The sequence below is a fragment of the Colias eurytheme genome, chromosome 8 (assembly GCF_061535395.1).
Source record: "Colias eurytheme isolate Ceu_HAF_F1 chromosome 8, ilColEury1 Martin Lab GWU primary, whole genome shotgun sequence".
NCBI classification, from domain to species: Eukaryota; Metazoa; Arthropoda; class Insecta; order Lepidoptera; family Pieridae; genus Colias; species Colias eurytheme.
In genome coordinates this window covers 6,776,026-6,789,848 of record NC_142987.1, presented here as the reverse complement: position 1 = coordinate 6,789,848, position 13,823 = coordinate 6,776,026, and the positions used below count along the sequence as shown (strand labels likewise).

The window sequence follows — 13,823 nt, the reverse complement described above, 5'->3', positions numbered from 1 at the left end:
ACATATTCTATTTATCTAGTGTAGAGACTCTACGGTAGAGCAAAACACAACAGTCTTATAGTGATATCGATTAATTTAAAGTAATTAAATTAAATAATAGAAAAAAATCTATCACGAGGCTGGAAACGAAACTGCGTGTTTTTGCCATAACGGGCCCATCGAAATATATTTTCTTTTTTCTTACAAATATTTGAATACGATCAAACTAAATATAAAATAATCTACGCCTACATTAATTACCAAATTTCAAGAACTCTTTCCTTTATAGTGAGGAATGTACATCAGAAGAAGAAGATATAAGTAACACACCATGCCCGCCGAGCAAGTACCGGAGTGCGAGTGGGGAATGTAATAATGTGAGACATCGCCCCTGGGGCAGGAGAGGCGATGTGTTCCTGAGGCTGTTGCCGCCGAAATATGCTGATGGTATGTTCCTTATTTATAATTGTGGTCTATTGAGATTATAAAACACGTAATATTCACATATTTTAAACATATATTCTAAGCTGCGGGAAAAATCGAGGAAAATTATGACTATTTTCCTGAGTGGGTTGGTAAACCTGTGAATTGAGTATTTGAATAAAAAAAAATTATTGATTTTTTTTATGTATTTTGAAACTTTATTATTAATAATATTGACATTTAATACAAATAACTTCAAAAAAATTTTTTTCCGTTAATTATAAGCAATTAAAAATTGATGAAATTTAAATTAGAATCACGTGACTACAAACGCGCCATGACTGGTCACCACAGTTGTGACGTCACAATGTTATAGCTATTTACTGCAGTACATAGCGTTTACGGCTATTACACGTGACTAGACAATAATATTGAAAGTTTATTGCTAAAATACGATTTGTTATTTGGTTCCGAATTAGTTAGATAGTTATGAAAATAATATTCTTGATGTTGATATATTTATGATCACCGATTTTTGTCAGGAGTTGCCTTTGTAGTATTCGTACATAATGGTACATAACTTTTGAGGTTCGCCATTCTTAATATAAATTTAAGTAATATAATTAACAATTAATATAATTAATATGTAATTTAATAATGACAACAAAATTAAATGGATCAAAACACTGTATTTATTATTAACACGCTTTTATTAGCTTCACCTGTATGTTTGTATGTAACCGACTCCTTTCGAAGTTTCGGCTCGATTTTGACCCACGGATTTTGTTCAAATTTTGAACACTTATCAAGGTCCGATGACAATACAATAATATCATAAATTTATCCTGATAAGGATCGCCAGGATCAGCTTAAAACATATGTTTGTATGTAACCAATTCTCCTTTCGATTCTATTTAGACTCACTATAAACAGACGGATTTAATTTAAATTTTGTATACTTATAAAAACCCGGTAACAATACAATAATTTCATGAATTTATCTTATTATCCTGTTTAGTTTTTCAAACTATATTTATTTTTCTATCAACTGCAATGAGTGAAAAGTGAAAACTAACATTATGACGTCACACGCGGTCAGGTGACGCTTCGGGAGTTGTCGGCGTGCTTCGGTACTGGATTCAAAGACTAATTTTTATTTTGAAATAACTTTTGAATTATTGCAAAAAAATAAAAATAAAAACAGTTTTGTTATAAAACTAATATATAATCTTTCCATTTATCACAAAAAAAAATTTAATTCAAATACTCAATTATTACTTTTTATTCTGCTTTACATATAATATAAAAAACATGGCAAATTAAGTACAGGTGAATAATTAAGTGTTTATGAGACACAGTATAAATAATAAAACTTACAAAAAATCTAAACGATTTTATTAGATGCTATTTGTTTTATATCTTTGTTTTTATGAACGTATAAATGTACACGCTTTTATATTTATTTTAACGAGTCTGAAAAAAATAAGCTTAAAAAACTGTTTTGTAGCTATTGTTAAAAATTACCGATTTAAGAGAACGTGACAAGCATTATATTGTTAAAAATATTGATGTTACTTGCTATCTTTTTCTCTCATCTTTTTATTTATACAAAACGTATGATTTCAGAGTAATAGCTATTAATAGGTATGCGCTAGTAAAGCTAGTACCTATAGTCCTATAAGTATTCAAATATTTCAATCAACAAAATCAGAATTTCCAATTACAGCGATAACGTAATTAAGTTTTGCGACCTAAATATCGAAAGTTCAAAACAAGATTAATCGTACAAAATATGACTTTAGATGTTATTAAATATTTTTATTTCATTGTTACAGGAGTATCCCAGCCTCTATCACCTCCTCATCTCCCAGAAGCATCTTTAGCAGTACATGCAGTGGCTCAGCTCGCGCAACCAGAAGAACACGACTATGTCACCAGCATGCTGGCCGCTTGGGGACAACTGATCATGGACGATCTTATCGCTACTGCCAATGGGAATAAGGTTGGTTTTCCTGTCACATTTTCAGTTGCTAATTTTTATGCAATATGTGTGGTTGTACATGTGACTAAACACGCCCGTAATTAGGGTGCTTTTCCACTAGAGATGTGCGAGAGTCATATCGCTTCATTTAGCATTTGAAGCGATTCTACTGGTTCTTTACAAACACATCCCTCACTACGCATCCTCGCACATAAACGCAGACTTAAAGATTAGGGAAATCATTCAATATATTTAAAAATGGCTTTCAAACCTGTTTCTAAACAAAATGCTACAACATAATATGCATTTATATAAAAGTTATATAACTTCGTTGTTGACTTTTCCATAATTACTCGCATAGTTTCTTAGAAGTCTATGATATCTTTCTGAGAATAAATTATACAGTAGGTAGTAATATGTACAGTAGTAGTATATTATAGTCTAGATTTTATCCGACGTTTTAAAGATTTTAAACATATGTAGGAGGTAGGTGTGTGTAATCAATGCGATCAGGTCGTCCAAGGGTAATATTGTCTTCAATAAATATAGTTTATCCCAAATATTTTATGACTTTTTACTATTAAGTAGGTATATACTGTAATCGGGTCTGAGACAGCTTTTTCATTATTACTCATAGTTTCGGATTTAGCCAACATCATCCACTTATAAATGATTCATTCTTGATAATTATAAATGCAGTTAAATATGTGGTTAAATGTCGAATATAATAACAACTACAAAAAACATTAATTGACTTCCAAAATTCTTAGAAGAATATACGAAATCACACATATTACCCAAGATGGATTTCAATACAACTCATATCAAATTATATTTACAACAAATAAAAAATCTACCAATGACCTATGTAAGAACTCAAAATAATAATCAAACAGGATACAACTTTCGTAATTTTAAATTAATAATTATAGATAGGTAATATATAGCTAGAACGCGTGGGTGAAATACTGCAGGATAATGCCGAATTTTTCCTATCTTGTAAAAATATCGTGAGAACCGGTTATATACAGAAGTCATAATATCGCATTCTTCCGTTCTTTATCGTCTATCATTTTCACAGATAAAAAGACGTTATATCGCCTGTAAATTATTTATCAAATTATTGAATAAGTGTTAAGTATTTACCTATTATATTCTGTAATTTTACATGATTTGAAACCTATTGAGTATTATTCACTTGTCCTATCCTATTTATATTGTAAACATGAAAGTTTATCAGGATGAGTTTTACTTTTGTACAAAAAGAGAAACAATATTATTTACGATGATTATTAACTTTAAAAGTAATATGAGTTTCAGAAATCAATAGCAAACTAGAACTAGATAGCGCCGTACCAAACAATTCTCTCAATACTCCATAGTAGGTAAAGATGTAACCATTCATTTGAGATTTCCTATCAAATTACCGTAATCAATTACGGCTTAATGCCTCCGTGGTTCACACGTCGTGAGTAGCGGTGTGAAGGCCACCGGACGTAGCTTTAAGGATAACTAAAAAAGTGATTAGGCTATTATTTGTAAATGCAATGAATAGTCAATAGATTATATCACTGTTTGGTTTGGTCTGCAAATAAAAAAGATAAATATACCAGATAATAAGTATTTTACGTAGAGAAGAGCTGCGGTAGAGCTCAGTTGCTTATATCGCGATAAATTTTGGACGTGCACATCTTATAGTATCGACACCTTTTTAACGTACAGGGCAAAAAGTTATTTATATATTATTCCAGGCCCTAACATATTGTCAATAGGTACCAAAATAGCAAATTGGAACGGTAGAGACTCTACGTTATTTTCATTTCACCAAAAAAAAAGCAGAGATTTACGAAATCCGCACATTAGTTTAAAGTAAAGAGATTTAGCGCAAAATAATTATACTTGCATTACATACCTCTAATACTAAAAACGTCGAGTACATCAGATAGTCATGGGAACTATGTTTTCTCAAGAGTTATCTGCCATCGCAAGTGTTCGTAACCGTGTCGCGGATCACAGCTCATTAGCCGCAACATATAATTAACCACAACTGCTGTGGTTTGTCTTGAACTTGCAAAACTATGACTCAATGATCTTGATATCAAGGAAATAATTTGGCGTGTCATATTTGACTATTAACCTATTAACTTATCTTAAATTAATCTCATTCTTAGACTCGTTTAAATTATTAAAATATATTTTTTTCTGTTTCTATTGCTTAAAACAAATACTGCGTGTCTAAAAAATAATTATGCCAACACAAAGATCTATAAACATGGTGATCCTCTTAACCATTGCGATTACTAATATAGTAATAGTGGAGATACATTTTGGAGAGGGAGCTCTCTACACTTTGAAAAATCCACATACATATTATACCACTACCACTCACCACATGTAGATTGATTATAAATTTAATTTATTGGTCATTAAAAATTCTAAATATTCATTGAAGCTTAAAAAAAACATCACAAATGCGCATTAACATACAATCATACAGTAATTAATTACACACCGGATCGTTAAAGATGTTTGTCACAAAAGACGTCTCAAGTTCGTGATAGTTCGCAGGTCATGTTAAGTAAGATTACCTCGAACGTGTATCGAGTGAAAGTTATGATATAACATGCAGTTCCCCGTGTTATGTTACAAACTGGTATCATATATTAATGTTAAGGTAAAGGGACTTATTCCTAATGGATATAGAATTACGTTGTATTCATTGTCTGTCTGCCTATTGTGTAGTCTAAATGTCAATGACGTTGGCTTGATTGTCGGTATTATCTTAATATTACGCATCGAACTGCAAGCTATGTGGAATATAATAATATACCTACATATTATAATAGATGATAGAAAATTAAACTTAATTTAAGATTGCGTCTTTGTGTCTCCTCCTCTGCCCTACTTTAAGTGTACCTATCGGCTATCGCTCTTTCTCAGAAGATATCTCCCAGCTTTATGAGGTGACCACGTCTCAAACTGCGTAACTATCATCAAGACCTCTTAATGATTTTTACTTTATTACAAACTTATAATTCAAAGCTTTATAGCTCCTTCTTATGAAGGAGCTATAAAAGGATATCATATCAGATGATGGAATAAAGCATAGCATTAGGTATGACTGAATCGTGTACTTCCTCGCTTTCGAAGACTGGATTTTTGACATTGATTGTTTTGCCCTTTAGTGTCTTGGTTTTTTTACTTGGAAGCCAGACAGATTTACATAGCTGTTAATCTTTGTCTATATTTAGTCAAACATAAAATTAATTGGCTTAACACTATACGGTTCGTAATTAAAATTTTAACGTTCTCACTGCACTTCGTATTTATTAAGTATATTATATGTATATGAAGTATTGCTCTACATTCTACAAAATTGCTAGTCGAACGAAGATGTAATTATATTTATGATGTTTATTTTTATCAACATTGTTACCACAGCCTCATTTTCAATTTTGTTTTCTTAACTAAGCAAAATACTATCCCCTAGGTACCTAAGCCATTCAATTTTTAAACTATAAAAATATCCCACTTATAAATTCAAAATCAATATAAGATTTATATAGGCATAAATCACGTATATTAATCTTAAGTGAAAGTCGACAAGTTTCTTCCATTGTTTGATTGTTACGTTATCAGGATGTATATTTTATGGTTTATCGGAGTCTTTAATTGACTCATTGTACAACAATGACTTGAGAAATTATCTTTTTTTATAATAAAAAAAATATAACGTCTTAGCATCGTAGTGACTAGTGGAACTAATATTAATGAACGTGGATTAATTAATATTTAAGGAATTTATAATGGATCAACGAAGATATTTAATTGATTTTTCATTCTGCAGAAATGTGAAGGACCAGCCTGTGCATACATTCGATCGGCACCAACAAGGAATTTGGACTCGTGCAAATTTGGTTAGTGCTAATATTCATTTACCTACTTAGATATCTAGCAGTATGCATACTTGAGTTAATAATTCGTAATATGTTAAGAAACGTATATTGCTTTATAATGTTTGCAAATAAAATTCTTAGATTGGTTCGATAATTTTATTCTATACAAAAAAATTAGAAGCTGGTTGGTTTATGCTTCAAAACTAATTAAGTTTCCATCAAATGAGCGTTAATCTTGATAAGCGCTTTGCAAACAATGTCCCACATGGACACGTCTAAGCCTACGTTACTTATACAATTGTATAAAGAAAAAAAATACAATTTTGTATATTTATTTAATTCCGAAATAGCCCTTACCATCTTCAACTCTAATTTCTTACAAATTTTCAGAGCACAGAGAGCAGATGAACCTGGCCACATCAGTGCTCGACGGCTCCGCCCTATACGGAAGCTCTGAGAAGGAACTCCGCTCGCTGCGTCTGTACGACGCGGGCAAAATCGACCTTGCCTCGTGTCGAAAGTAAGCCTTCACATTCTCACGTTTTGTTCCATCTCACGGATGTTATTCCTAAATATAGTATCTCAATTATAATCACGGATGTAGTGTTTGGTACGCGATGTACGAGTCAAAACAGAGCTTAAGGTTCGAGTTAAAGTTTGTTTGGAATGCCAGAAAAAAGTTATGTTCTGTTAATTATTGATGAAAAAGCTAAAAAGCTCTCTAAAAAAGCAGTGTTTTTATTAACTTTTCCTTCAATAGAGCAATTTCAAAGTTTAGGCTTATTGCCTTTGTACTTGAATATTTGCACTTCTACCGTATTATAATACGAACGAAATCAATCAATATTTAAATTTTAAATTAAATAAATAAAAAAAAATAATCAATATTTAAATTTTAAATATTGATTGATGTCATACAAATGAATACAATGACCATACGACTTTAATTTCAATAATCTTGGAATTCTAGTCCATTCTATTTCGTCACACGAATGTATTGTATGCAAACAAAGCCTATTGAGCCTCGCAATGATTGCATTCAATCTTGGAGATAACTATCCGTGCCATATAGCACAATTTTAGTTTCAAACACATGACTATAATAATTAAATTGATTACACCTACATAATGTAACTTTAATTTTTATTTGTGTGAAATTCATTCTTCATGAAGCTTTTCTTGTATGCATTGTACGAAATTCAATATCATATTTTATTTGTAACCAAACGAACACAATATGCATATTATTAGTGTTCACCAAAAATCTAATACAAGATATTACGAAATACGATGGTAACGTGAAAGTTGCCTCACACGATTGATTACTTCTTAGTATTAACATTATTTCTGACTAAATTAGTCATAGTAGACATAATAAGTGTTTCAGGGTAATATGCATAAGATGTTAACTTTTGCCATTCTTCTGCATTACATTTATCGTCTTAATTTATTTCTATTTTCTCATTTTAACCTAGAAATTTTATTCTATCTACTGTTATTTATTGTGTTTTTCTATGTTACCATATCACAGCTTTTCTAAGTTATCCGTTCCTACATTATATTCTTTCGCCTAGATGCAACGACGGGTCACCAACTGCACCCCTGTACAAGGCGTTGCTATCAGAACACAACCGTATCGCTGGAGAACTATATTCATTGAACCCTTTCTGGGAAGACAATGCGTTGTTCTTGGAGAGCAGACGAGCCCTTGCAGCTGTCATACAACACATCACGTATAATGAATTCTTGCCCGTTTTATTAGGAGAGGTAAGAACCACAATGTGACTATAAAGTACTATAAGCGCTATAAAAACGGTTAGCTTAAACGGTACGGTTAGGTAAAGGGTTAGTTTGGATGTAAAAAAGAAGGCCTACAACTATTAGAATTGATTATAAAAAACGTTTACGAGAAGAAAGCTGCATTATTGCTGAGTGAGATTCTTTTTATCCCGGGTCAAACTGGGTGGAACAAAATTATAGGCTAGATTATGGTAATGATAGTTGAGCATACTTTGGCATTCATCTCTTGTTCTTCACCTTTAGGATTATAGTGTGGTGAAAGTAAAATTTCAATGGTTGTATTATCCCAGAATACGTGATCGAATTAGATCGAATATGATACATAACCTTTTCTTATTCTGAAATTGTATTTAGATCAAAAAAATGTATTCAACGATTTGTTAACACTACCTTAATAATTATAAGATTATGCTAGTATAATTTGACAAATACGAATAATGTTATCACTAATTTGACTAGTTATTTAAATTTTTAAACAATATCTTATATCTATCACTATAAAAAATCAATAAATGCATTGCATAATGCTATGTAAAGCAATAAAAATATTTACATGTATCAAAAGATATATTCATTATTTCGCAAACTAAAAATACAACTTTCATTTTAATTAATAATTTATTCAAACAAAATAGCTAGATTATTGTGTAATTAATGGCTTGCAATCAATGTCCATAAATTATTAGCTCAAAGTTCGAGGTAATAAAGATAAATAATTAATACAGTAGTTGTCCAATTGACCGTAGCGTATGTTTATGCGTAATGCAATACGTCGGAACTTATATCATATTATTATGATAAATGATGCATTCAATAATTATACATTGTTTCTATGGACATTCTTCTTTACACCTTATAAAATTTAGTAATTCGCTAAATGCTATGTTTGATTCCAAATATTTGCTGTTTATTTGCTAATTTTATCGAACTTTTTGTAATATGTATTAAGTTTTAAATTCATAAAACGCAACACCTGTAAAAACAGTGAGTACCTATTAAAAATCTAAGAAATAATAAATTAAATTTCTGTTTGTATTTTCCATACTTAATTGAAAAAAAAAAAAAAAAAGAGGATCATCATATAAATATTTTTTATAATTGTTTTTTTTTCAGGTTGGAATGGCTAAGGCTGAATTGAAACTGTCGTCTCTAGGATTTTGGCGCGGTTATTCGAGCGCCAACCGCGCTGGTACCTATGCAGAAATATTGTCTATTGCACCAATCTTTGATGCTATGATGAATGAAAAATTGGTAATTAAAACTTATTTTACTTTTATTCTTAACATTTTAAAGTCAAACCCAAAAGGTCAAAATTTCAACTCACAATTAAAATTTGATTTTTCCTCTAGGTATCTCAATTGATTTAATTATATTTTTTTATTATATTTTTCTAAATGCACCATCTATTAGATAAAACTTAATGGACTATTATCTAAAGTGAATCTGTATTTTATTTTATGCATGACACTGGTTTTATAAAAAAAAGCTACGTCTTTTCGCGCCACTACTTTCAATTGTTTTTTTTTTATTAATATCATTGTATGTTTCTTAACTATGTATTTTGTATATTTTTATTTATTAAAAATTTAAAAGGGGGATTTGTTAAAACAAATAATATTTTGTTTATTATTAAAATAAATAATTACAGGTAAATACCACGATATCTCTCAAAGACCTAGCCCAGGCAAGCGCTCACAGCGTATCTCGTCTCACAGCCTCCGCTCAATGGGATTTAAACAGGAATCGTGATCATGGAATCCCATCTTACTTGAGAGTTTTAAGGATGTGTGAACCAATGGTCACTGTAAAATCGTATGGAGACTTTGAAAAACTGGGCTTCAGTAGATCGCAGCAGGAAATGATGGCTGATATGTATAGGTGAGGATTTAATAATTCTTTATAGAATTTGTCTCGTATACTATACATTCATAAGTTTGAACAGACAATAACGAATTAAAACTACAGTTTACATAAATTCCTTTTTTCATATTTTTCTGTCCGTCTAAAATTGTTTTACACATAGCTACAATATAAGATTGTTGAACTTTTGACTAGATTTCCAGACTGAGTTTTATTCTAATTATCTCCATCTCTACTTCTCTTTGTAACTCACTCTACTCTACTCTAGCTCTCTCTAGCTTAAATTAATTTTTCTTATTTAACTTATACTCACTAAAACCTTTCCTTTCAGAAATGCTGAAGATGTCGAATTATTAGTGGGTGGAGCTATGGAGAAACCCGCGACTGGAGCCGTCATTGGTTCTACTTTAGCGTGTGTGCTCGCTATGCAATTCGCTAACTTGAAGAAAAGTGATAGGTGAGATGTTATAAATTAATTAATTAATATTTTGTAATGTGAACAGCAATGACTACTAAGAAATATTTAAAAACATATAAATAGCAATAACATTTGTAAGTTTAACCAAATTCTTTTTGTCAGGTCCTTAGTTTTATATTTTGTATTAGATGCTTGATGAAAAGCCACTGTAAATTAAAAATCAAATATTAATATATCTAGAGAAATCATAGTCGATTTCATTACGTTTTATATCAAAACATTCACAATTGTTTAATCAATTACTTCTGTATCCAATGAAATAATTAAAACAAAATTGAGAAAACATAATTTATTTTCAGATTCTGGTACGAAAACGACATTCCACCGTCGTCCTTCTCGCCGGAACAGTTAGGAGCTATCAGGAAGGTCTCTCTGGCGGGATTACTCTGTGCCAACGATGAGCTGCTCAAAGGCATACAACCTAAGGCATTTGTCAAGGAGGATCCTTACTTGTGAGTTGTTATTACTAAAATATTGTTTAAAAAAATATCGACTTCTATGTGCTTTTTATAGGATGCACTGTAGAAGCAGTTTTATATGCTTCTACATCTACGATTTTTATCAGCTATTATTTAATTTTATTTTTTCACTTTTTACTGGAAAAATATGCGTTCTGTGTTCGTATTATAGTGTAACCTAACTATAAATAAAAGTTCTTAATAATTGAAATGAAGATAGAAACATTTTTCAACAATTTAAATTCATTTCTCCTAAAACTATTAAAGTTATATTTTTGTTCTATTGTTATTACTCTAACCATCTCCTCATTTTTGAAGTGAAACTTCTTTATCGGGGTTGGAAAAAAATTTAGTGTAACATTTTTTCGTTACGCTTGACATTTTTCGGTTACGCGCCATCTTTTTCTTATCCCTACCACGCGTGATTCGACGTATTTCTGTAAATTTGCATAGGTATAGTAAATTATTTTTTGAAAAATAAGGTCATCGAGAAATTTCTTACGTGTGTACACTCACAAATTTTTTTACTTTGATTTACGATTTTTTTTACATTTTTTTCCTTGTTTTTACCCAGGAACGCAGGCCAGCACTGTTCCCAGCACAACCAGCTAGAATTATCCGCGTGGAAGGACGACAGCGGTGCGAGAGCCGCGGAACGACTGTCACAGGATATGTTATCAGCGGCTTTAGAGAAGGCTAAGCAAGAGATGGCTGATAGGAAGAAGTTGGAGTATATGCTTTGGGAGTCGCGTGAGTGAATTGTTCTGGAAATATAAGTTTGAGAAAAGGAAAAAACACAAAATTATATGCGAAAAAAAATGAATTTTTTTTAATACATAAAATGCAGACTTTACATAGGCTTATCTGTCTTTTACAATATAATTTTTAGCCTTTTCGAGTTTTCTTATTTGGTACAAGAACTAAGTAGATAACAAAAAAATTATCTTTATTTAGAATAGTATATCAATCTTATATTTTTATTTTCTATGAATGAAAGAAAACAACTACAGATAGCTTTTTAAAACTCTAAAAATTAAAAAAAATACACAAGGACCCTACAATTGTACAGATAGCGATGTTTGAAAATAATATTAATTTTAATTATTTAATTATATTTTATTTCAGAGGGTGGAGCCGACCCCAAGTCGCCAGTGGGAACAGCTGCATCTTTCTCTAAAGCAAACAAATATGCTCTGAAACTTGCCAATACTTCGCTCTTCTTTGAGTTTGCTACTAACGAACTTCTTAATTCTATTAATGGGTGAGTAAAAGAAATAAATCTCAATTGTTATTTTATTTATCTGTTTAAATAAGAGATATACGCATTGTGGTTTATTAATATCTAAGAATATGACGTATGTAAATTGTGTTGTAAAACTCGTTTAAATAAATCACTTTATTATACAATATAGTACTTGCAAATTACACTATATCCTGTTAATATTGTTTTATTTAATTATCAGAAATGATAAACGTGCACATATAGAATTATTTAATGTCATAAACGTTCAAGTTAATATTAGCTCTATACATTATTTCTCGCTGATAAAAAATTATTTTATTCGAAACTTTACATAGGTAGGTACCTATATATTAATTCATTACAAAATTATATAACATCTTTTACACTGCAGTACACTTAAAGGTTTATTTATTTATTTTTCGTTAATTAAAAATACGACTGTAGAGTAGCAAGATACATTACAACAATTTCCTAAAAGATGGTGCAGTAGTTGTTATTACATGCGTTTAATAATAAGTGTGAAAAATTTAACACACCAAAATATCACTATTTCTAAAAAAAATCTGTTTCAGTCGCCGTCGCAAGCGTCAAATCTTCGACGACTCCATAGGTTTCGGGTCATCCAACGAATTCGTTGATTCCCTACAATCTGTAGATGTCAGTAGTCTTCTTAACCAAGATCAATTGGGACCTGTAATAGAACCTCAATGTGATGATGCTGGCTCCTGTGACGCTAATAGTCCGTTCCGAACATATACGGGTTATTGTAATAACTTACGGAACCCCAATTTGGGCAAAAGTTTGACTACATTCGCGAGACTTCTGCCGCCCGTGTATGAAGATGGTAAGTTTTTTTTTAATATGTTAAACTAATGGAGACTAGGCATGTAAGTAGAGTCGATAATTTATATAGTTTATTATTTTGCAATACACTATGAACCTAAGTAACATAAATCTTTTAAAAACAACAAAGTATTAACACGTCTCTAATTATTCTTATTGTCTGACAATTACAAAATTGTTCCTTCTATCTGATATTAATAAATAGTTTCCACGTATTTGTTTAAAATTGCTCATGCGTTCAAACTATTTATTTCAAGTACTTTTATCGAAAATTGTCTTTATTTAAATGAATTTTGTTATTTTCCCAGGTGTCAGTCGTCCCAGAATCAACGCTGTAACAGGAACACCATTACCTTCACCTCGTATTGTATCAACTGTGATACATCCTGATATCTCCAATTTGCATACAAGATACACGCTAATGGTCATGCAGTTTGCTCAGTTCCTTGACCACGAACTTACTATGACTCCCATTCATAAAGGTAACTTTATACTTTATGGCATCTAACTATTTTTGATGTAGAATAAAGGTCACCAACTAATGCCTATAAATAATTTTCATTAAGAACAAAAGCTCTACCAATTTAAATAATTCAGCTCTAAGTATTTAAGTCCGTTAAAAAATATTAAATTGCTAAATAGTATGTAAGTCCCTATATTTCTTAAAAAAAACTCGCCACCAGAACTAAAACTTGATCTCTATATAATATGTATTATCATAGAACAAAACAAGACTTCGATCAATCAGCTCTATCATGTATTTAACTCGACGACGCGGTTGGCGCAGTGGTAAAGTAATTGCCTACTGAGCCGACGGTCCCGGGTTCGATCCCCGGTCAGGGCAAATATTTGTGTGATGAAC

At 31.0% G+C, this 13,823-nt stretch overlaps 1 protein-coding gene across 1 annotated transcript in view; it reads left to right on the top strand.

The window, feature by feature from the left end:
• LOC149906578 (uncharacterized) overlaps window positions 1-13,823 on the top strand; it is a 64,518-nt gene that overhangs the window by 40,824 nt on the left and 9,871 nt on the right. The window contains exons 3-15 of the mRNA XM_090104706.1: window positions 269-426; window positions 2,238-2,404; window positions 6,231-6,300; window positions 6,670-6,799; window positions 7,854-8,046; window positions 9,193-9,330; window positions 9,728-9,957; window positions 10,271-10,396; window positions 10,717-10,869; window positions 11,450-11,625; window positions 12,001-12,136; window positions 12,691-12,962; window positions 13,270-13,443. Coding sequence (XP_089960832.1) covers window positions 269-426; window positions 2,238-2,404; window positions 6,231-6,300; window positions 6,670-6,799; window positions 7,854-8,046; window positions 9,193-9,330; window positions 9,728-9,957; window positions 10,271-10,396; window positions 10,717-10,869; window positions 11,450-11,625; window positions 12,001-12,136; window positions 12,691-12,962; window positions 13,270-13,443 — 2,123 coding nt within the window. The remainder of the gene's footprint in view (window positions 1-268; window positions 427-2,237; window positions 2,405-6,230; window positions 6,301-6,669; window positions 6,800-7,853; window positions 8,047-9,192; window positions 9,331-9,727; window positions 9,958-10,270; window positions 10,397-10,716; window positions 10,870-11,449; window positions 11,626-12,000; window positions 12,137-12,690; window positions 12,963-13,269; window positions 13,444-13,823) is intronic.